Source organism: Kogia breviceps, chromosome 16 (assembly GCF_026419965.1).
Source record: "Kogia breviceps isolate mKogBre1 chromosome 16, mKogBre1 haplotype 1, whole genome shotgun sequence".
Lineage (NCBI taxonomy): Eukaryota > Metazoa > Chordata > Mammalia > Artiodactyla > Physeteridae > Kogia > Kogia breviceps.
This window is the reverse complement of record NC_081325.1, coordinates 13,715,662-13,739,915: the sequence shown is the minus strand read 5'-3', so window position 1 is coordinate 13,739,915 and position 24,254 is coordinate 13,715,662. Positions and strand designations below refer to the sequence as shown.

At 39.6% G+C, this 24,254-nt stretch overlaps 2 protein-coding genes across 2 annotated transcripts in view; one reads left to right on the top strand and one right to left on the bottom strand.

Annotated features, from left to right (window-relative positions):
- Nucleotides 1-19,401, bottom strand: part of RFXAP (regulatory factor X associated protein) — a 29,880-nt gene extending 10,479 nt beyond the window's left edge. Inside the window, exon 1 of the mRNA XM_067016890.1 lies at nucleotides 19,278-19,401. Within this exon, the coding sequence (XP_066872991.1) occupies nucleotides 19,278-19,401 (124 nt within the window). The remainder of the gene's footprint in view (nucleotides 1-19,277) is intronic.
- SPART (spartin) overlaps nucleotides 1-24,254 on the top strand; it is a 378,687-nt gene that overhangs the window by 2,592 nt on the left and 351,841 nt on the right. The gene's annotated exons all lie outside the window — the stretch shown is intronic.

The window sequence follows — 24,254 nt, the reverse complement described above, 5'->3', positions numbered from 1 at the left end:
TCATATAAACATGGTCTTTTGCACCTGGCTTCTTTCACTTAGCAGAGTGTTTTTAAGATTCGTCTACTTTGTTGATTGTATCAGTAGTTTATTTCTTTTTATTGTAGAATGTTATTTCATTGTATTGTTTATCTGCTCACCAGTTGGTGGACATTTGGATTCTTTCCAGCAATGTTCCATAACGGCAGCAGGTGTTATTATCTAGGGCTTAACACATAATGAGCTCTCAAAATATTTCCTGAATGAATATATTAACAAATGAATGAGTCAGGGTGAAAGAAGGAGCGTGGATGGACACAGGCTTTTAGGTTCTAGGCCTGGCTTAGTCCCTAAGTGTCAGTGCAACTGACCAGGTGGGGACCAGGAGTCTCTGGGCTTTAGTTTCTCAGTTATAAGATGAGAGAGTTGGTCTAAATGATCTGTAAGCTCTTTACTAAGTTTAGAATATAATATACTGTAATGATCTTTTACTGTGCTTAGGCCTACTTCTTGGGATTCTGATTCCATTGGTCGGTGTGGGCCGGGGCATGCATATTTTTAGAAAGCTCTCTAGATAATTCTAATATGTAATCAGGGTTGAGAACCATTGATTTATCTGTTATAGCTAAAATGTAATCTAGTAGACTTATATATACAAACAGATAACCTAGCTTTGGGCTTCATTAATATAGTGTATTTGTCACCAACCAATAAGATTTTGCATATATAGGATTTTTTAAATGGTAGAAACTCAGATTATAGTCAAAGCAAAATTTTAACTTTATTTCTATGGTCAGTATTTCATGTAGATTCTGTCTATTTAAATCTTCTTTGAAGACTTACTACTAAAGACAAGGCATTGTGCAAATTCTGGGTGAGCTTTTTCATTTTCTCTATTTATCTCTTTTCTGTTTCTCCTTAACCATGCACATTCTTTCTTCTGTGTTTTTGAAAACAATGCTTATCTGTTATCAAAAGAGTCCCTTTAAATGGGAAACAGTGAGGTGAAGAAGTACATGTCTTCTTCCGTGGTGTTTGGTTTATATGGGCTTTTTGGTTGTCTGTTAAAGGGGACTCATGCTCTGGGGGGAAGACACTGCCTTTTAGGAAGATCTGCTATGACATGTAAGCAGAGGGTAGTGAATACGAGGATTCCAAGAGGAGAGCTGAGCATATGAAGTTGGATTGGAGACACAGCTAGAACAAATTAAACTGGGAACAGGGACCTTCTGCCTAAAAATAATGGACTCCATATGGAGGTAGACATGACCAAAGGGAAGTTTGAAGTGTAATATTCAGAAGGCTCCCAGGAGATCTGAGCATGAGAGGATGATACTGTATAGACTAAAGTGATTGAAGAACAACTACAGAAATGTGTCAGGGAGCTGGGAACAAACAAGTGATGATTGGAGAGAGTGCAGTATGTCATAATCATTACTCTGGAAGACAGAGCAGTGCTGAATCAAGTCATTGAGAGAAATGCCTTTGTGGAGAGTGAGCTTAAAGAGGAGAATCTCCTGGAATCCATCCAGCACCTAAAAGGAATTGGTCCTGCAACACCCTAGCCAGAAGGATGGGCACTGAGCATGCCATCCATGGACCTGGTTTCAGTCTAAATACAGCCCGCACGGTGAGGTATGGGAAACCCCTTTATCCTGTGGACCAAAGAGTCTGCCTTCAAAATTATAGGCTGTGAAAAGTAGGGTTCTGGAAACCAAACTTGTGTTCTTTTGAAAATTTGTATAGGATCAGCCTTCAAGCTAAACAAGTGTCACAGCCTCCTAGTGGGGGAGCAAGGCAGAGATGACGGAGACACACAGTCAACAGCATGTTTTGGGGTGATGAATTTGGGAAACTCCATTTAAATATTTGCTAACAATTGCTGATGATCCTGGTCGTCTGAGAGTAGTCAAGATGTTGCTCGTTTTGCATCATTCTCCCTTTCCTCTTTTTATACTAGTCTTTTAAAATTGCTTTGTGGGAAGCAGCCACTTAGCACAGGGAGATCAGCCACTTAGCACAGGGAGATCAGCTCAGTGCTTTGTGACCACCTAGAGGGGTGGGATAGGGAGGGTGGGAGGGAGCCTCAAGAGGGAAGAGATATGGGGACATATGTATATGTATAACTGATTCACTTTGTTACAAAGCAGAAACTAACAGACCATTGTAAAGCAATTATACTCCGATAAAGATGTTAAAAAAAAAAAAAAACCTGTTTATACCTAGAACATAAAAAAAAAAAAAAATTGCTTTGAGCAAAACAGCAGTCACCCTCATTAGTTGTGTGATTTGAGGACCAAGGCAAATGACTGGTGGGCATCCCCTGCAGTCTTTGGTGTTTGTCCTCTCAAAGCATATTTTAGCACCCCGAAATCTCACTGCTGTGATGGGTGAGCCCATGAGCCACCTATTTAGCGTTGGAATGGCTCAATCATGTGGCCAGAATCTGCATCATCCCGGGAGCCTTGACAGACTGTGAGAGGCTCTTTGATGTCCAGCGTCTCCTTACCTGTGCCCTCAGCCCATCTTACTGGCTGACTTTGTTCTTTAAAGTGCTCAGAATGCAGTAAACAGTAGTTCATTTCTTCTAGAACAGAATCTCCAGTGCTTTATGGACACTTTACAGATCGGTATGCTTAATTCATTTCTAAAACTTTAGTGTACAACTTCTGAGTAAACTTTTTCTTAAATCATGGAATAGTACCTCTATTCCTAGCCAAAAAAGGTTTGACCTGCTCCTCCACATGAGGTTATTTTAGATTTGCAAGCCTGAGCCTGGTTGACATTTAGAGAGGATTTCATGTGACCAGGGTCAGTGAAAGTCTACTTATTCTATACGTCTGTTTACTCCCCTCCTGTGTGGTTTACTTCAGCTTCTGTCTCAGGAGGACCATCTAGACCCGTGGTAATGCAGCCCCAGGGAACAGGACTTTCTTAAAAACATGTTGAATCAATCAAGGAGTCATGCAAATAAAGTTTAAAAAACAAGGAGAATTGTTAGAAGTGCTTTTTCAAATAAGGTAAACAAAAAAGAAAAAAAGAACCTAGGTTTCACACCATCTGTATTATGTATACTCACCACTGCTTTTTATGAACTGTTGTCTCACATTGTCAGACAAGGAGATAAAGAATATACTAAATTCAAGGCTCTGGAAGAGCAAGAAAAATACTTTTGAGTTGAGAATATACTTTAAGTGCTACTGAAATTCAGCAGAAGAATTAAGTCGAAGTGCCAGGTTTATTAACTAATTATTAATAACAGAAGTACTTAATTTTTCCAAAAGGGAAAAAAGGGGGGGGAAGTAATTGTCAAGTAACTTCTAGCTGGACAATAACTCCAAGGTGATGTTTAATGTTCAACACCATACATTCATACATCTGTATTTTCTCAATATGATAAAAAGCTATCTTGGATTTTTCTTTTCTTTAACAAAGTAACTAAATATGAAAATTTGACTCTACAAACTAGTATACATAAAATAGATAAGCAACAAGGATTTACTGTATAGCACAGGGAACTGTATTCAATATCTTGTAAATAACCTATGAGGGAAAAAATCTGAAAAAAAAATATAACTAGATCATTTTGCTGTATACCTGAAACTATCACAATACTGTGCTTCAATTAAAAAAACTGAACAGTGTTTAAAATCGTTTTCCATTCCAGTAGTCTTTCTAGAAATATATTTAGGATGAATAAGGGTATACTAATGGTATGTCAAAATGGCAAAGGACCAAGCTGGAAAGGCAGCAAGCCTTCTGGAACAATGTCAAGCTGGGCATGGGGCGCAATAGTATTTGTGTCAAACCACTGTTGCCCATTGCCTTCTAAGGACCAGATGTTAGACTCTGGGAGAGGAATCCAACCGAGACCCCTTAGGCTATGGAGCTTTAAACTACAAGCATAGGATAGAGGATAGCATCAGCCCCTCCCCTGGCATAGTGAGGAATTAAGACCCAAGGTAGTGTGACTCTGCAGAACCTTGGCTCCAGCCCTAATCGGCCAGCTCAGCTAGGGAAGCACCAGCTCCTTCCCAGGTGAGATCAGGTGCCAGGATCCAATCCTTGAGACTGACCAGGGTTTATTTCTTATGTAATTGGCTGAAACAGGTTTCTATGAAGCTCTGCCTGCAAGGGATCCACCCTGGACAGGTTATCCCTTACCTCTTAGGTATTTGTTGTTTAATTGAGCTTAATGTAAGTTACCAATATAGGAAGAAACAAGTCAATATTTCCCTTCTCTTGAATTTACACTATGCTGCTGAGTTGGTGTATTGAATAAAATTTGTTCTGATGGTTAAAATAAAATAGTAATTTATATTTTGCTTTGGATATAAAATGTATTTGTATGTCTAATATTCTGAGAATACCTAGAATTTCAAATGAAAGTGTAAAATCATAATTGGTGAACATTTGATAAAGTCCTATGATTTGTCAAGGATGGGGACTATGAGTTTAAGATTTATTCAGTCAATCGATCATTCTTTTTAAAAAACCTTATTGGGATATTTCTATATCATAAAGTTCAACCACTTAAAGTATACAATTCAGTGTTTTTAAATATATTTATGGAGTTGTGCAGCCATCACCATTATCTAATTTTAGAGCATATTCATACAAAAGACTATGGAGAGATTGTGCCAGGCCTCTGGGGACTCTGAGTATCAGAATTAAACAGGAAAAAAAAAAGGTAACCGAAAAATAAATACATAGTTTCAAATGCAAATTTCATAACATAATATCTTATCATACTACTTAGAAATTTTTAGATTGTATAAAAATATGAAATATTTGAAAACAGTACCTTTCTTTAAAATTCAAGGACATGTCTGTGTTTCCGATGTCTGTTTTAATATTTTGTACTGTCTATTAACGTTAGTTTAAAATGTCCTGAAACCATTCTCAACTATATAGGTAGCAGAAAATGCTGCCACAACTTAGCTTCTTTTTAGACAAGTGGGTGTGAAAGTCTTAGCTGGATCCCAAACCTTTTAAATTAGACTGATTAAATCATGCTTTGTCCTCAACATTCTTTTGAAGCTCAATTAATTTTTCTTGAAAATTCTGGCTAACATGTTCCACATCTGCTTAAAACCACCCCATCTGGTGTTGTAAAATGTTAACTGATCTTTAAATCTAACCATCATAGCATCCACATGAGAGCAATCTGTTTCTGAGTCAGTATCCTTTCATCTATCCTCATGTTAGATAGATTGTGCTGCAAAGCTGGAAAGTATAAAAATCATCAGTGAACAAGGTTATTTTAGAATATTCGATTTGTTGAAAAAGCCAAGATAATTCCCTGCACTGTAATAAGATCGATTCCCTTTCCTTTAATAAGTTTAAGAGGGATCTCATTTACACTGTAAATGTGCATTTACATTGGGGAGATCTGACTGCCCCTTCTAACCCAGGTAACTGCATTAGTAATAGGGGTAGAGTCGACCTCTCCGATCTCCTATGTGAGCAAATAGGAAGTATCAGCATCACATAGGATGTATTCTGGCCAAAAATGTTTAACATGAATCGAATGAAACCTATAATTTCCTGTTTATAGGGGAGGGAGGGAGGAATAAGTTAAACCACACAATGAGGAGACAATCAGAAACATCTAGAATGTGGAAATTCTAAAAGATGACTGGTCTTGTGGAAAAAAGTCAATGTAAAAAAAACCTTTTTGTAAAGATAGGGTTGACAAATTTTTTGGATTAAAAGAGACTGAATACAACAAACAAATGCAATATGTGAAACTTGATTAGAGTCCCCCTTAAAAACAATAATAAAAGGTATCTAGGGGACAATTGGAGACATATGTAAAATGGACTGAGTATTAGGTTACATTAGATAATTATTCCAAAATTTTCTTGATGTGGTAATGACATAATGGTTATGTAAGAGAATATCCTTATGTTCAGGAGATTTATGCTTGAGAATACAGGGATGAAGTGGCATGATATGTATATTTTATTTTGAAATGTTTTAGCTAAAATACACATACATATAGGAAGCAATTATGGCAAAACAAATTATTGAATCTAGGTAGTGAGGATAAGTATGTTTATTGTCCTACTCTTTCAATTTTTCTGTATATTAAAAAATATGCATATTATATAGAAAATATACATTAAAATATTTATAAATTGAATAAAGAGAAAGACCTTTGCAAATATAGCTTAAAAGATATACCTCATTGTTTTGCAGTATTTCAAATTTGATATTTATTTTTTTCATTGATTACATCAAAAATTCCACATAAGTCCATAATGTGAGCCAAATCTTTAAAAAAAAATTTTCTTGGAGAACCATCTTATTTGGACAAGACATTCAAACTCTTCATTGACATTTTATAAATTATGGGTAATCTGTCATTGAAGGGATTACTTTTAAACATTCATTGATCTGTGGCCTCTTTCTCTAAGATTCTTGGTAATTAAGTATTGCTAATGAATAATGAAATGAGTTTGTAGAAACATTTGGTGGTTCTTTTTAAAATTGGCTCTGATCTAACATTACTGACTCTCCATCTGTTAAATAAGTAATGATGTTGGAAAAGTTTTTTTTTTCTTTTAAGTAATTTTGAGGGTTTCAAATATTGACAATTCTTTTGTATTCATTGTCAGTCATTCTGTAAATGATATTTTTGCTACAATTTTTTCAGGCCTTGGAAACTTTACATATGCAAATGGTAAAGCTTGTTTATCATAAAGGATGCTTTCATCTACTCGTTTACATCATGCAGCTGATTTCAGTGTCTTTTGTAACCCTCTTAAAGCAGCATTGCAATGGAATAGAGGAAATGATTTAATATATGATCTTTTCTTCTTTGTAGTTATCTTTTATACAGCTAAGATTAATTTTTCTTGAATATTGTGTGGCATGCCATATTTTGTGATCATTTACGTTGTTCTGTAGAAAACAATGAGACCTGTCTCCTTCTGCATAGAACATTGTCAAACGTTCCAGGGACAGTATTGCAGTTTTTAGTATTCTTTAAATATAGAAATATATATCTCTTCCAATTTAATCAACATGTTCCTTTGTAAAATGCTCGCTTAATCTTGATGTGTTTGTCGCCTTAATGAGAAAAAGCATGCTGGCAGAGTAGGCACATTGGTGACTGTTCATTTGTACAAAAAGCTGTAGAACCCAGCTTCTAATATTTAACTGAATACTTGTCCATATTTTAAATCTATATTTGACATTTTGAAAGAAGAGCTAAATGAGGAAATTTGTACATTTGCTTAGAATCACCATGATTCTATAGCTACAAACACAGACCAATGCATTTGTGTTGTTTTGGTGACTCAAATATCACCCAAGCTGCTACCCTTGGTGACCTGGCTTTCTGTAATGGGAACAACTCTTGGTAAAATTCTGAACAAAAACCAAATGCATTCTTTCCTCATTATATGGTAGTTACATTCCTGTGAGTTCAATATACATTAACACCGTGAACTCATATGTTTGGTTATATATAAACCAGAATTTGAATCTCAACTCAGACAATTATTAATAAGTTTTTCACCTACGTGGAAGCCCAGAAAAACATTCAGAAGTTGGACATGATGTCTACAGTTCCTTTTTGGTACCGGCCTGTCTGCATATTGCAGGCATCTTACATCCCTGGCCCTACACACTGAACATTTGTAGAGTTCCCCAAAGCTCCAATCTTATGACAACCAAAAATTCTCCTTGTATTTGCAAAATGCCTTCTAGGGGCCTACATCACATCGTTTGAGAACCACTCACTTAGAACTTAATAAGCACTGACAAAATATTAAGAAAAATAAAATGTTATAGGTGCTATGAGTGCATGGGTAATTCTACCTGGAAGACTTAAGAGCTTCAGAGAAGAAGTGATAAGATACCTTAAGTTGAGCCATGCAAGATCTACATGAACTAAGATAAAAGGGCATGACAGACAGAAGGAACATATGATAAAGTTTATAAAGCTCACAGGCCTACAACTGGAAAGTACAACTGGCACCCAGGTTGCAGAGGTACCTGCATGGTATCAAGAAACCATCCAGGGAAGTACATAGAAACCAGGTTTTGGAAAGGCTTGTCTTCCATGCTAAGGAGTTTGCATGCTGGGAAGTCCAAGATCAAGGTGCCAGTAAGATAGATTTTCTTCTGAGGCCTTTTCTCTTGGCTTATAGGTGGCTGCCATCTCACTGTGTGCTCATATGGCCTCCTCTTTGTGCTAGTGGAGAGAGAGAGAGAGCACAAGAGCACAAGCCTTTTCCTTTCTCTTCTTATAAGGAGACTAATTCGTATTGGATCAAGTCCCCAGCCACCCTTATGACCTCATTTAACCTTAATTACTTCCTTAGAGGCCCTATCTCTGAATATAGCCACACTGGAGGTTAAGGCTTCAACCTTTATACATATATAAATTTTGGAGGGACACAAATATTCATCCTATAACAGGCTGCCATGACAAAATACCATGGACTGGGTAGCTTAAACAATAGGTGTTTATTTTCTCATCATTCTGGAGGCTGACAAGTCCAAGATCAAGGTATTGGCAGATTTGGTTTTTCCTGAGGCCTCTCTCCTTGCTTGCAAATGTCTGTCTTCTTGCTGTGTCCTCACGTGGGCTTTTCTCTCTGCACTTGGAGCTAGAAGGATTCCTGGTGTCTTTTCATCTTCTTTTATGGATATCAGGACTATTGGATTAGGGCCTCACCCTTAGGACCTCATTTAGCCTTAATTACCTCTTTAAAGACCTCTCTAAATGCAGTCACATTGGAGGTTAGGTCTTCAACATGTAAATTGTAGGGGGACACGATTCAGTACATAACAGATTTTGGCAGGATAATTTTGAAACTTTTTGATTTACTGTTTCTAATCTAGTAACAACCAAATATATTCCCTCTATCTAAAACTTCTTTAATACCAGTTAGAACCTTAGTGTGTTTTATTTTTCCTTTTATATCTAAAGGTCTTTGAGGTCTCATTTTAGTTTAATTTCTGTTTAATATATCTCCTAAGATTTTAACCTTACTCCTAAGAAATATTCTTCCAGCTTAATCTGTCTCTTTCTTTTATTTTAATTTTCCCTCTGCTTATGTTCTGATATGAAGACTGACATATTTTTCACTCCAGTTTTTCTGTGAGATTTTGAGCAATCATGTCCCCCTAGAGACATTATTTTAAAATGATCAGCATTTTTATTAGTCTTTGGGTCAGCAATAATTTATTTCAGTTATTTCTCTAGTATAATCTAAGAAGATGGCATTTTTTTTTCAATACAGATGCCCATTTGTTCTTATTGTAAATATACCATCCTTTTATGGTTGAACCTATGATTTCAGTCTGAAATCTAAAGCATTGGCTTGAACTCATGAAATTAACAAATTTGGGCCATCTTGAGTTTGCATAGTTGGGGGTGACTCAAGACTGTTGACAAGTCACATAAATTTAAGACTAACTCCTCTGGCTCTGAGTGTAGAATAGAATTTGGGCAGTAAGATCTGGTACTACCTATCTGAGCTTAATGTTAACAATTTAAAGCTAGAATCTCATATGCTATTGCTCAGTGACCCATGTGGAACTTAACTATCTTTACCGACCTGGCTGAAAACCACAGGTAGACACAACATCGTAAATCAACTATACTTCAGTTAAAAAAAAACAATTAAAATTAAAAAAACACAGCAGAAACAGGAAAATATGCTGCTGAAACTCTGCCTCTTTCAAGGCAAGACTTCACTGGGACTCAAAGGCTCTCTCCTGATTGTTAAATCCCTATATCAGCCCTATCTTCAGGCATAGACCTACCTGGGCATGTATTGTTCAAGGTCATCTGCAGCTACCCATAGAGTAAATTCTACCTCAACCCAGGTTTGCTTGCTAAGGCCTGTGTGGCTAATGTTCTAGATCACCTGAAGTGGTCAGTGCCTGCAGCCCAGGCAATTTAGAGAGAGCCCTTGCCTGTATACAAAGCCAGCAGATCAAAACCTTTAGGGAGCCAAGGCTTAAACTCATTCACACTGGCTGAAGCAGCTAAGAGCCAACTTCATGAAAACTCAGGCACAAAGTATTAGCTGTGAAAAAGTGTGAAAAGATTAAAAATCCCTGCATGGCCTGAGCTTGGTATAGTCTTCACAAAACTGAAATTATACCAGTCAATTCCTCCAGCCTCCAGAAGCCTCAATTTTCATATGTTTTAGTCTTGGTCTTCAAATTCATTCAGGTGTGTGGCAACAGTGGAATTCCTGATGCCAAACCTCAGAACTGGATTGGGGCTTGTCCATCCTGAATAATCCCAGCACTCCCCTCGTCCCTTCCCCTCCCAGGGGCAAGGCCTCTCTCTACAGCAAGCTTATGTCAAGTCTAAGAGAGGCCCAGAGTGCCTGTTCTCAGCAGGCAGGCACACCCAGGATGGGGAGGAGGGAGGAACCATTGAGCTACAGCTCCCACATGTGCCACTAGCATTATTCACTCTTCCTCCCCCTCCATGAGTGAGAGGCCAGGAGTATCTGGGACCTGGAAAGAAACATGTAGCAAAGAAAAGTAGACACCCTCACCCCCCAACCTCACCCACATGTGCACTCAGTTTAGGAGATTCTAAAAGTGTTTGTAGCTTTTTTAATAGTATAATATACTAAGAGGAAATCTTTAAAGCTAGAATGAAGGGTTTGAACTTAATTTATCAGCTCTGGTGCATCATCAGAGTTTTAAAACAGAAAAGTAAAAATAATCAATTTAATATGGGAATGGTGCATAGTCAGAAGGTGTGAAGAAACTGGCTAGGAGGCTAATGGAATTTTTAAGCAAGAAGAAAAAATTAAACTCATAGCAAGTAGGAATGAAAAGGAGGGGACTGATTAAAAAATTTCTTCACATGCAGACAATCTGATTGTGAGCAACAAAGGAAAGGTGGGGTGGTTGGTGGGGGGAAGAGTCACTGCTAGTTGATGAGGTCTGAAAGCTAGTTATGGGAGAATGGATGGCACCATTAGTAAGTGAGGAAGACAGGAAAGTTTTTTTTCTTTTTTTTTTCCACATCTTTATTGGAGTATAATTGCTTCACAATGCTGTGTCAGTTTCTGCTGTATAACAAAGTGAATCAGCTATATGTATACACATATCCCCATATCCCCTCCCTCTTGCATCTCCTTCCGTCCCACCCTCCCTATCCCACCCCTCTAGGTGGTCAAAAAGCACTGAGCTGATCTCCCTGAGCTGATCTCCCTGTGCTATGTGGGTGCTTCTCACTAGCTATCTATTTTACATTTGGTAGTGTATGTATGTCCATGCCACTCTCTCACTTCATTCCAGCTTCCCCTTCCACCACCTGTGTCCTCAAGTCCATTCTCTATGTCTGCGTCTTTATTCTTGCCCTGCCACTAGGTTCATCAGTACCGCTTTTTTAGTTTCCATATATATGCATTAGCATACGGTATTTGTTTTTCTTTTTCTGACTGACTTTGCTCTGTATGACAGACTCTAGATCCATCCACCTCACTACAAATAACTCAGTTTCATTCCTTTTTATGGCTGAGTAATATTCCGTTGTATATATGTGTTACATCTTCTTTATACATTCATCTGTTGATGGACATTTAGGTTGCTTTCATGTCCCAGCTATTGTAAATAGTGCTGCAATGAATATTGTGGTATATGACTCTTTTTGAATTATGGTTTTCTCAGGGTTTATGCCCAGGAGTGGGATTGCTGGGTCATATGGTAGTTCTATTTTTAGTTTTTTAAGGAACCTCCATACTGTACTCTATAGTGGCTGTATCAATTTACATTCCCACCAACAGTGCAGGAGGGTTCCCTTTTCTCCACACTCTCTCCAGCATTTATTGTTTCTAGATTTTTTGATGATGACCATTCTGACTGGTGTCAGATGATACCTCATTGTGATTTTGATTTGCATTACTCTAATGATTAGTGAAGTTGGGCATCTTTTCATGTATTTGTTGCCCATCTGTATGTCTTCTTTGGAGAAATATCTGTTTAGGTCTTCTGCCCATTTTTGGATTGGTTGTTTGTTTTTTTGATATTGAGCTGCATGAGCTGCTTGTATATTTTGGCGATTAATCCTTTGTCAGTTGCTTCGTTTGCAAATATTTTCTCCTAGTCTGAGGGTTGTCTTTTCGCCTTGTTTATGGTTTCCTTTGCTGTGCAAAAGCTTTTAAGTTTCATTAGGTCCCAGTTGTTTATTTTTGTTTTCATTTCCATTACTCTAGGAGGTGGGTCAGAAAGGATCTTGCTGTGATTTAGGTCATAGAGTGGGGAAAATGGTTTTGACTGAGGATATGGGGCTGATGAGTTGTTTGGTTATTTTGTCATTTTAAGGTATTTTAGACACCTTACCAAAAAAGGATATACACAGCATAACAGTAAAATAAGTATAGATGGTAAATGTCAGGATCAGGGAAAAGAAAGCCACAAATGACAAGAGTCCATATTATTGCTATGAATGAGATTTAAATTTGGCTCTGAGCCAAACGACCAGTTCCCTCATTCTCATGAGTGGATAGCATAGAGCATATCAATTATTTGGAGGGGTAGGGAACACAGTTTTTCAGCATAAAATTTTTTTTCACTATTCTGATACTTTGGCTCTCTTGGCTGGTCCCCAGAGTCAGTTACCCAAATCAATTGATCCTAAGTTGATTTCCTCTCTTGAGTCCTCATGTGCTCCTCCTTCACTCAGAGCTGTTACTTAGGTTTGGGCCATTCCTGTTATACAGGGATCTCTGCAACTGTCTCCAATTAGTCTCCCTCTAATTCTGTCTCCACATTACAGTGTCAAAGCTCAACAAAACCAGACACTAGTTAAAGATGGATTTTATTGGAATAAAGGAGAGACCCCAGGGTATCCCGAGTTCAACTCTGATCTGTGCCTAGGTGACTGGGTGTTTTAAAGGGAGAGTGAGGGAGTAGGGAGAGGGAGTGAGTGGGTGGAGCAGAGTCAGGGATATGAAAAAATTACAAAAAGCAAGTAAATGGTTCCTGTCTGGGTGATTCTGACGTTAGTATACCCTCCCACAGAGGGTGGGAGACAGGCCCTGTCCTTAGGATTACATTTCAAAGGAACAGCTTAGAGGTCCTTAAAGACACTCTTGGGCTATGGGAGATACAGGTAGAATTTTCTGTAGGACATAAGAAGGATTTACAATTGAAGCTTTTAAAATAAATACTCTCAGAAGAGGGAGGTCAGGGGCCTCTCCCAGCTGTTAACTGGAACAAAGGGTAAGTTCTTTTGGTAACCTGGAGCTTTTTCAGGCAAAAACTCATCACTGTTCCAAACATGCAACCTTAGGCTGCTGGAAGCCACACCAGTTTGGTGCATGGGTTTGCATGTTCTTAGCAGCCAGAGCCATCTTTCTAAAATCTAAATGGAATCTGTTACTCTCCTGCTCCAAACCTTTCATTTATTTCCCATTTTCATGTGGAAAATGGACACACTTCTCAGCATGACTTACAAGGCCCTTTGTGATCTGGCTTCCACTCCCCTCACCAGCGCAAGTCGCATCATCCCCGAGAGAGGGAACAGTTACTGTTTTTTGAGCGCTGACACCCACCCTCTTCCTGTTGAGTCTTGGGTTTCCTGAACCTGTTCTGGCTTGTGAGCTGTCTCTGTGGGGCTGTCACGGAAAGTCCTGTCTTCCTCCAGCCAGCAGCGGCGGCTTCAACCAGGCTCTCTCCTTGGGGACCTCGAGTCCAGGGCAGAAGGACACAAGGGCAGACACCTGGTTAGGGCGCCTGCATCCAGGAGCAGTGCCCTGATACCAGTGCAGATGACCTTGGTGACCAGCCCCCAGCGTTGCCTGCTTCTCTTTCTGAATCTGGCACTCCTGCCCTTTCACTACTTCTGTGAAATCCTGATATCCTTCCCATAAACTGCTGTTTACCTCAGCCAGAGTGGATGGGCTTCTGCTGTGGCCTCCAGAAAACCCACCGTTCTTCTGGCCAACTGCTTTTCTTTCAGGCCTCGGTGTAGAGTTGGAATTTTTTTTTCCTTCCTCGTGCAAGAGACAATTTCATCTGCCTTTATTTCCATCCTTTTTTTCTCCTACTTCCCGGGCTTTGTATCATTAATCAGAGGGGTGGATCCCTCTTACTTACTCATTCTCTAACCCTGTTTCCTTATTTTCAGTAGTTTTATTTTTATAATGAATTTTGTGATCATATTTACAGCAGTTATTTATTCCTGAGTCCCGGTACTTAACTGATTTTGGTTTTCCTATTCTTTGGTTCTTAATTTTGAATCTCCTCAGTCAGCAGGGTATCCACAAGGTGTTTAATTTTTAGATCTTTGTCTTTGCATAAGAACACACTTGGGCTGGTAATAGAATTCTTAATTACATTTCCTCCCTCTAAATCTTTACAAATTTGCCATTATCTTTAGGAACTCAGTGTTGTAGGGAAGTCTGGGGAAAGCATCTTAATTTTGGTCCTTTTAAGGAAAGCTGCTTTTCCTGCCCTCTATTTGGATATTTGTAGGATTTTTAATTTTTTTTTTTTGATAAGGCATGTCTAGGTATGGGCATTTAGAATTAATTTAGAATTTGCTTGGGCTATAATGAAGCAATTTTCCATATTGACTGTTTTTTTGTTGTTGTTAACATTTAAAGTTTATACTATTCTATCTCTTGTATCAGTCAGGGTAGGACCAGAGAGGCAAAACCAGGGGGGTATTATTTCTTGTAGGGAATTGACTATACGGTAGCCAGGCTTCAAGATAGCTCACCCAGTGATCGCTGGTGTTTGTGCCTTTGTGTAGATCCCTCCCAAAATGTATTAGTCTTGGTCTGTATGACCAACAGAACATAACGGAAGTGATAACGTGTGCCTTATGAGGCCATACAGACATTGCTGCTTCTGCCTTTTCTCTTGGATCGCTCACTGGGGGAAGCTGGCCACTGTGTTTTGGGGACACTTGAGCAGGAGAGATGAGGGACTATCTCCCGCTAATAGCCAGCATCAAATTGCCGAGTGAGCCATTTTAGGAACAGATGCGCCCGCCACAGTTAAACCTTTAGATTGGGGATTGGCAGATTGACTCACCACGCCAACCAGCCTGCTGCCTATTTTTGTAAATAAAGATCTGTTGGGGCACAGCTGCAAACATGTGTAAATGCATTATCCATGGCTGCTTTTGCCCCTTCACAGCAGAGCTGAGTAGTTGCAACAGAGACTGTGTGGCCCACTAAATCGACAGTATTTGTTATCTGGCCTTCAGAGAAAAAGTTTGCAGACCGCTGCTGACATCTTTTTTTTTTTTTTAATTTATTTATTTATTTTTGGCTGCACTGGGTCTTCATTGCTGTGCATGGGCTTTCTCTAGTTGCGGTGAGTGGGGGATACTCTTTGTTGTGGTGCACCGGCTTCTCATTGTGGTGGCTTCTCTTCTTGTGGAGCACCGGCTCTAGGCATATGGGCTTCAGTAGTTGTGGAGCGCGGGCTCTAGAGCACAGGCTCAGTAATTGTGGTGCATGGGCTTAGTTGCTCCACGGCATGTGGGATCTTCCCAGACCAGGGCTCAAACCGTGAGTTGGCAGGTGGATTCTTAACCACTGTGCCACCAGGGAACTCCCTGATGCTGGCATCTTGACTGCAACCTCATAGGACAGAAGTACCCACTAAGCCACTTCCAGATTGCTGACCCACAAAAACTGTGTGAAACAGTAAATATTTCTATTGTTTTGAGGTAATTTGTTGTGCAGCCATAGGTAACAAACACATTGACCTTATATCATTGTGGGAGTTGATTAGAAAGTCTATGTGAGTCGGTATTGTTTCTGTATCTGGTGCTGGGGCCTGACATGCTTGGGGCAGATGGTTGGGAAAGGAGGACGGATGTGAACTGGAACTTGCAAGGCTGAACTGAAGCACCCGGGGAAGGACTAGAATGCACATTGGTCACTTAGCCTCCACCTGTGGTGATGAGGCTGTCCTGTAGGAGGTGCTGGCGCCCTTTGTTCGGGAGGTAAACGTGTACCTGACTTAAAAGTTGGAGAAGCTAGGGAAGGATCCTGTAGGAGCTGAACAGTTGTGGGCCCCCCTACTGCCCTCATCAGCCTGGTGAGATGATATGCCTGAATGCCTTGTGCCCTGCCCTAAACTTTTGAGCATAAAAAGATGGCCCCTACTTCACTTCTCCAGCGTACCTATCCACTGTACTTTCTTATCCTCAAAGGGTCAAGCACTTTTATTTAATTAGCATCATTATTAGGTGATGTATCTTTCTACCCTCTCCATTCCTAATTACAAGTGGTTTGAGAAATTGCTCTCAAGAGGTCTGGCCCAGTCTGCAGATCGTTACAGGCTTCAGAAAACACACAGTCCCTCTACACAGTGGCTCTGGCTTAACTATGTGAGGGCCTACTGTGTAGAGAGATTGAAATGTTTTCAATATTGCTAGGCTGTCTCTACCTTTACAGAATGAAGGATAGAATGCTAAAGGCAGCTGTGTGCCAAGATCTTTGGTCCAAATCCTGCAGAACCCCAAGCATCTGAGCCAACATCATGGGATCTGTGTTGCACAAAGTAGTAGAATGTTGCAGCAGTGACCCTCAAATTGCTCACAGTTCCCTTTGTCCACACCTTTGGGTTGTTTCCTCCCACACTGACTCTAACATTGGCTGTGTAACTTGCTATCCCCAATGAGACAATAGCAAACATGACACAATCATAGACTTGAAAAGTGCTTGTGAACCACCTTTTTATACTGATGAGAAAATACTGCCAGGTTATAATGTTAAGCAAACAAGGCAAAGCAAAGATGAGTATGTATAGAAGGTTACTAATTGAATAACAAGGAGGGCAAATACTGTACTAATTCATTTACAAAGATGCACAAGTAAATTTAAAAACTCAAATATTTCTCAAACCATTTCTTCTTGCATCTCATATTCTCTATTTTTGAAATTTACCCTTTATAAGTTTTTTAGTGAGAGTAGGTTGAAAACCTTCTTGGTTGTTGTTTGTCTGAAATGTCCTTGTTTCATTCTCATTCTTAAGGTATGATTTAGTTGGGTACGTTTTAGATTGGCAATAATTTTCCGTCAGAACTTTGAGGGTATTATTCCACTGTTTTCTGTATTCTGTTATTGCTGTTGAGAAGTCAGTTGTCAACCTAGCTATTGTCTTTTTGTAAGTAATTTGTCTTCTCTCTCCAGCTGCTTTTAAAACTTTTTCCTTGCCCTTGGTGTTCTTCAGTTTCTCTGTGAAATGTCTGGGTGTATATTTCCTTGATTTGTCTTGCTTAAGGATCATTGTGCTTCCCAAACCTAAGGATTCATATCTTGCATCACATGTGGAAAAGTCTCAGTCATAATCCTTCAAATACATACTTACCTCACATAATGTATGCTCAGTTAATAACTCTTGAAAAATTCTACCACTTTTTGGACAATTACTCCTTTTTTTTCTAGCTTAATGTCTTTTTTTTTTAACCCAATAACACACTAAATAAATATATTACAGTTATATTTAAAATTTCCATTTCAGGCAAAAACACACTCATCAGTTGACTAGACACACAGTTCCTAGTCAGAGAATATCAAAGGAACAAGTGTGAATTGCACAATTTTGATGAATCCAAACTGTTCTCTGTAAGAGAATTGAGGTGGAAGGATCTTGCTTTACATGTGCAGTATTTTCACATTTTGAAGCACTACTATGTTTACCATAATTTTGCACTAATGATATTTTCCTATGCTATATTCAGTGCAAGATAATCAAAAACTTTCTGAAAGGTGAAGAGAGTGATGCAGAAAGAGTAATGCACCATCCAAAGTGCGCCTTTCATGCACCCCTCTGCCATCAACTACCAACTCCTCAAAAGTCTTCTCCCATTAGCAAATATAAATACAAATAGTTTATGAGCAGACTGTTTTTGTTTCTTCTTAAATTACAGTTTATCATGTATATATAGATGCCAGGTAAGAGCAGTTTGTGTCTTTTCCTCTGAAATCTCTGCCTCTAAGTACTGTGTAAGTGGAGAGTAGGTGGTGACCATTCTTGGTGCATGAGAAAAGCCTGTCTGAGGGTGAAGCTACACACAGAGGAAAGTCGGGCTGAGGAAGGAGAGACAAGAGTCCAGATAACATTGTTTGAACTCCTGAATCCACCCTGCCAGATGTGCCTCTTGACTTTTCATTTTTGTGAGCCAATAAAGTCGATTTTTAAAAAAATAAATAAATTTACTTATTTATTTATTTTTGGCTGTGTTGGGTCTTGCTGCGAGCAGGCTTTCTCTAGTTGCAGCAAGCAGGAGCTACTCTTCGTTGCGGTGAGCGGGCTTCTCATTGCAGTGGCTTTTCTTGTTGCGGAGCACAGGCTTTAGGCGCATGGGCTTCAGTAGTTGTGGCACACAGGCTCAGTAGTTGTGGCTTGCGGGCTCTAGAGCACAGGTTCAGTAGTTGTGGCTCATGGGCTCAGTTGCCCCGGGTATGTGGGATCTTCCCAGACCAGGGCTCGAACCTGTGTCCTCTGCATTGGCAGGTGGATTCTCAACCACTGAACCACCAGGGAAGGCCATAAAGTCGATTTTTGTTTAAGCTAGTTTGTTACATTAAATCCAGTGGAGTCCTGACTAGTACTTAACTTGACTTCTTTCCTGATGTCAGTCATGTGTTTTAGTGAAGGTCCACGGTGTGCGCACAGAGGGCTGGGAATTGGGACTATAGTTGATAGGGGCTTTTCCATTTCTTCAACAATTTCGTAAGGTTTCTCATAGTTTCCAAGCCCAAACTATGTGACAGCAATACCTGTCCATAAGAGGAAGGCCATCTTCACTCTTTAGACAAACTCTCCATGCTAATATTTATATCATTTTAACTAGATCTTTTTAAAAAATTACCCTTTCAAAAAAAAGTTAATGGGCCAAATGTTGACCATATCAAAATATAAAAACCAAATATTAAATATATATTTTTAATCCTTTATTTATATATAAATATAAAATATTTTAAAATATGGGTTTGCACTACAGGAAGCAAATACCACCATCATTTCAGGCATTTAAATGTTCCAAATATGAAATAACTAGGAACAATCAGGAAGTTGCTGTATGCAAGCTTTATTTTTTTGAGGGGTGGAGATGCTTCTAGTTTCCTGACAATTCATTTTATTTCCTAGCTTGGTTGGTCCTTCCAAGAGAACATCTCTTAGAGGAGAAATAGGATGATACTTTCAAGGTTCTGAGGGCCTCCTTATAACCTGAGTCAGGTGTGCATGGCCGCTGTGGGAGTTGCGATAGAAATTCCAGAGCTGAGCAAAGCGAGTGTGGATGGGAGGGCTGAAATGTGCTGAGCACAGTTCCTACTCACCCCAGGCGCTAAAGTTCCAGAGCAGCGACCTATAGTAGGGAAAGAGCATGCTTGAAATTTCAGGCTTTTCGTTGTAGCGATAATCTTTCTCCAAGATGTACAACACCAGAAAACACGAGAACATTAAGCATTCAGCTCTGTTTGATGATGCACATCAATAAAAAGATGGTGTAACTGGAGGACGACATGGGCTCCCACATTGTGTTAGGGGTTCATCCCCTATGAGTCATGGGGCTTTGTGTGTACCATTCTCATTTTTAGCAGGTTTTAATTCATCTAGAATATGATCCACATGTGACTGAGAAGAAAAGGCTAAAGCTAAATGAAACTGTCCAGAAGAGAACTGCCTGACTGAAAATGTGATTTATAACTATGGCAGCATGAATAGTCCTGTTTCTATTGTGTTTTCTGATCACCTTCTCCAGAGGCAGAAGCATCCATATTAATGGCCAGATCATCAGACTTTTGCACTTTTATAATAGCAGAGTAAGGACGCAGTCTCTCAACAACTTTTTTGAATATGTGGTTATTCTAGAACACAACAAGATTGTTCTTCCTTCCATAGAGCATTCAGATACATCAAATTTAGGAGATTTATACTCTCAGCACACTGAGAAGCCTCCACGTGCTCTAAGGGAGTTCTTACTTTTGAAAGCCAGATATTTTGCTGAATATTAAAAAATGAGACATATTAAAAAGGACAGGGCTTCCCTGGTGGCGCAGTGGTTGAGAGTCCGCCTGCCGATGCAGGGGATATGGGTTCGTGCCCCGGTCTGGGAAGATCCCACATGCCGCGGAGCGGCTGGGCCCGTGAGCCATGGCCACTGAGCCTGCGCGTCCGGAGCCTGCGCTCCGCAACCGGAGAGGCCACAGCAGTGAGAGGCCCGCGTACCGCAAACAAACAAACAAACAAAAGACAGAACTAGAAAATCACCATGCTCTAATTACTACTGTCTTAATTGATTCAGGCAAGAATTATCATTGGAGGCTAAAACTACTGGGAGAAAAGTTGTTGGAAAACAAGATATTCAGTCTCAAAATATCATCCCACAAATTGCTTTAAAAAAAAAAAAAACGAATGAGGTATGACTGATATACAAAAAGCTGTACATGTTTGAGATATACAACTTGATGAGTTTGGAGATAAGTATACACCCATGAAACCACCACTGCAATCTATGCCATAAACATATCCATCACCTCCAAAAGCTTCCTCCAACCCCTTTGTTTATTATTACTATCATTATTTTAATGTATGTATGATAAAAACACTTAACATAAGATCTGCCCTCTCAGCACATTTTTCAGTATACCATACACTATGGTTAACTATAGGCTGTACCGTAGATCTCTAGGATTTACTGATTTTTCATAATTGGAACTTCGTGCCCTTTGACTAATACCTCCCAGTACCTTCCTCCTCCTCCCAGCCTCTGGCAACCACCATTCTACTCTCTGCTTCTAGGAGTTTAACAATTTTTTATTTACCAATTCTGAGGTAATTTTTTAACTTAATGTGTTACTGTTACAAAGATGTGCAGATCTTTAATCACTCACTATGTTAATACTGTAACATCAAAATACTGTTGCATTCTTTAAATATTTCGAATTAGATACATTAAAAGGAAGTTTTTTTTTTTAAAAAAATGGTACAGTTGCTGTGGAAAACAGGTTGGTGGTACCTCAAACCCATAGGGTTGTTGTGAGGATTAAGTGAATTAATAAGGGTATAGTGGCAACCACTGTACTTACTACAAAGCAAATATTCAGTACATGTTAGCAATTGTTTGCCTCATTTAAATAAATGCAAATCCTTCATAAGTTGCTTTAAGAGTAATGTCTGCTTATGCTGTTATCTATGCAATTCATTTTACTTCATACCTCAACATCTTATGTTAATGATTTCTCACATAAAGGTGTTCTTAAAGGCATTCACATTTTCTGACAGATTTTGTGTCTGTGTTTTGCACCCATGATTCACAAGTATGAATAAGGAGTGCCTAAGCAATTCAGATAAAATGTCTTTCTTGGACTAGAATCAGCATTCCTTTTCAAAAAATTGAAACAAAAGTTCAGATTATAAAATAGTAATGGAGTTGGCTTTTACTCACAAGTGTGAAAACTTGCTGCAATTCAAAAATTATTCATGCATTCAGATTTGGGGGTTGGAAGGAACTTTAGAATGATATAAGGGGTTTTAAGATAGCAATACATTAAAAAAAGTTCAACTCTCACTCACAATGACATTTATGTTGTCACCATCAGAAGTTCTTTGAGGCTAAAGATATACAAGATTTTCCTATCTCTATGGGAAGTTTCTGTTTATCTATCCCATAATTCAATACATAAAATTATTTATTTGAATCTTGCCTAATTTAAGCCATTTACTAGGAATAAAGAATAAGTATTTGTGACTTACAATTTTAGCTTACAAAATACCACCGAGCAGACTGTTGACCTACTTTACCTGAGAAGAAATTCTGAGACTGTTTACGTGGAGCTGTGATTTGTATCTTGTAAATAGTAAAAGCATAAGGAAAGTATCAGCAGTCACGTGAGGTGGCGGTGTGCTCTCTCCTGTGAATATTATCCAAACCACTCAATTGGGACCTTTCTCGCTCCACTTACCACATTCCACCCTATGGGGTTTTATAATTTCAGAAGTACTTTGACATATTTCATTTAATTGTCATAAAATTTTTCTGAAGTAGGTATTACTATCTCCATTGGATAGGTAATCATGTTTGGTATCTTTTCCAAAATCATAAAATTACTAATGGAATAGCTAGGGTTCACACCCAGGCCTTCTTAGTCCGTCTCCAGGGCTCTCTCTCTCTGTTGCCTCTCAGCTGTCATTGTCCCTTTACACTAAGGAGATTTTGATATGCTCCCTTCAGCGACAAACTCAGGGCTTTGTCCAAGCAGATAATACTCAATGAATATGAAGGAGTACATGAAGGAAGGGAGATAGTGGAGGAGACTTTTGAGGGTTCTGAAAGAAGGGGAACTTGATGAGAAAGAGGAAAAGGGACGCTAAGAGTAGAGAGAATTCTTTCATGACCCTTGTTGCACTGCTGCAAATTTTTAAAAAATGGAATGAAGGAAAAAAGCAAGCACCTCCTCTGTTGATGACATCTTCCCATCTAGGCCGCCCTCTTAGGCATTCACTGACCTCCCCTTCTCCCTCTCCCTCCTATCAATTACTGTTCCCTTGGCTTCTAGGCATCAAAATGGGATACTCCATCTATCTTCAAAGAAGCCAAGTTGGCAAAGGAAAACCAGCTTTATAAAAAGGTGCCATGATAGTGATTCATAGGGAAAAAAGTAACCCTGAGGGGATAGAAAGGATGTGCAAATGCTGAGATGGACTGCTGGTATCTGTTTATAGCATTCTTCACTTAACCATCTGTTGACTTAAAAAAATCTCACTGTGAGCTGAGTTTACTCAGTGTCTTACTGAGGACTGTAGCCAGGGAGACAGGCTCTCAGAGAGCTCTGAGGAACTCTTCCAGCAGGTAAGGGGGGAGGTCAGTATACATATATATATACGATTTTGGCGAAGGGGGTATATGTAACCAAGCACACATCTTGGTAGACAGTTGCTGCTAGTCACCAAGATACAGTAATCTTAGTTAATGGTTTTAGTGCTTTTCTAAGAATGGGAAGATCAAAAATACAGGTTCATAAAAAATTTCTTCTGAAAATATATAACTATCTGAAGGACTGTTCTGCCAGTTTTCCCAGAGCACAGAGTATCTTATCCTGATCTTCACCCTGACCTCCTTTCAGTCTGTATTAAAGGTCAGCAGCTACAGTGGCTTATGACTCAATCCTTGTAGAGCAGGATGGCAAGCAACATTTTTTAGTTGTCACATTCTAAGGACAAAACTCTCTCAATTGCCAAATCTCACTTCTCCTTCTAACCATTTTCTCTGAGGAAGCAAAGAAACTCAGCCAGGAAACTAGGAGGTGCAACCCATCCACCCCACCTCATTGAGGTCCGTGTGGGATGCCAGGTCCATTCAAACACCCAAACAACCTGTGCCTGAGTCTGGGTATTGAGGTCAACCAGTTCCATCCCTGCATCCTCCTCATGTCATCCCCATCACCTCCCGTCTCTTCCATGTGTACCCTCTACCCTTCAGCTCAGTGCCCTTCCCTCTGACTCTCACACTTTATTGGCCCACAGTCCTTATGACTAGGTATTTGGGAATCATATTCTATTTTAAGGAACCCCCTCTTTTGCTTTCATACCTTCATAGAACATTCACTTCACCCTTCCTTCCTACAAGATGCCATATCTTTTTCAGCTCTTTCCAACAGGAAGGACTTGTTCTCTGACACCTGATATTTCAGGCCTGCTGCTGGTGGTGGAGAGTGGGGTTATTCAGTATCAACCAGGCTCCCCGTTTGCTGATTCCCATTATTTTACCCATCCCCCCATGGCAGTACCTGTCCTCATTTAATGCTTATAAACTGACCACACCACCCTCTATCCCTCTCTCCTAACTCTTTTTTTTTTTTTTTTTTTTTTTTTTTTAAATGTATTTATTTATTTTTGGCTGTGTTGGGTCCTCGTTTCTGTGCGTGGGCTTTCTCTAGTTGCGGCGAGCGGGGGCCACTCTTCATCGCGGTGCGCGGGCCTCTCACTGTCGCGGCCTCTCCCGCTGCGGAGCACAGGCTCCGGACGCGCAGGCTCAGCGGCCATGGCTCACGGGCCCAGCCGCTCCGCGGCATGTGGGATCTTCCCAGACCAGGGCTCGAACCCGTGTCCCCTGCATTAGCAGGAGGATTCTCAACCACTGAGCCACCAGGGAAGCCCCCTAACTCTTTTAATTGGTGGGCCAGCTATCTGCAACATCCCCGGGAGATTTTGGTACTTCATTCAGTGATTCCCAGCTACACAAAGAGCCATCCTGGGATATTTCAACCACACATCTGGTTTTATGTTCTGTGACCTTAACTCTATTGATCTTT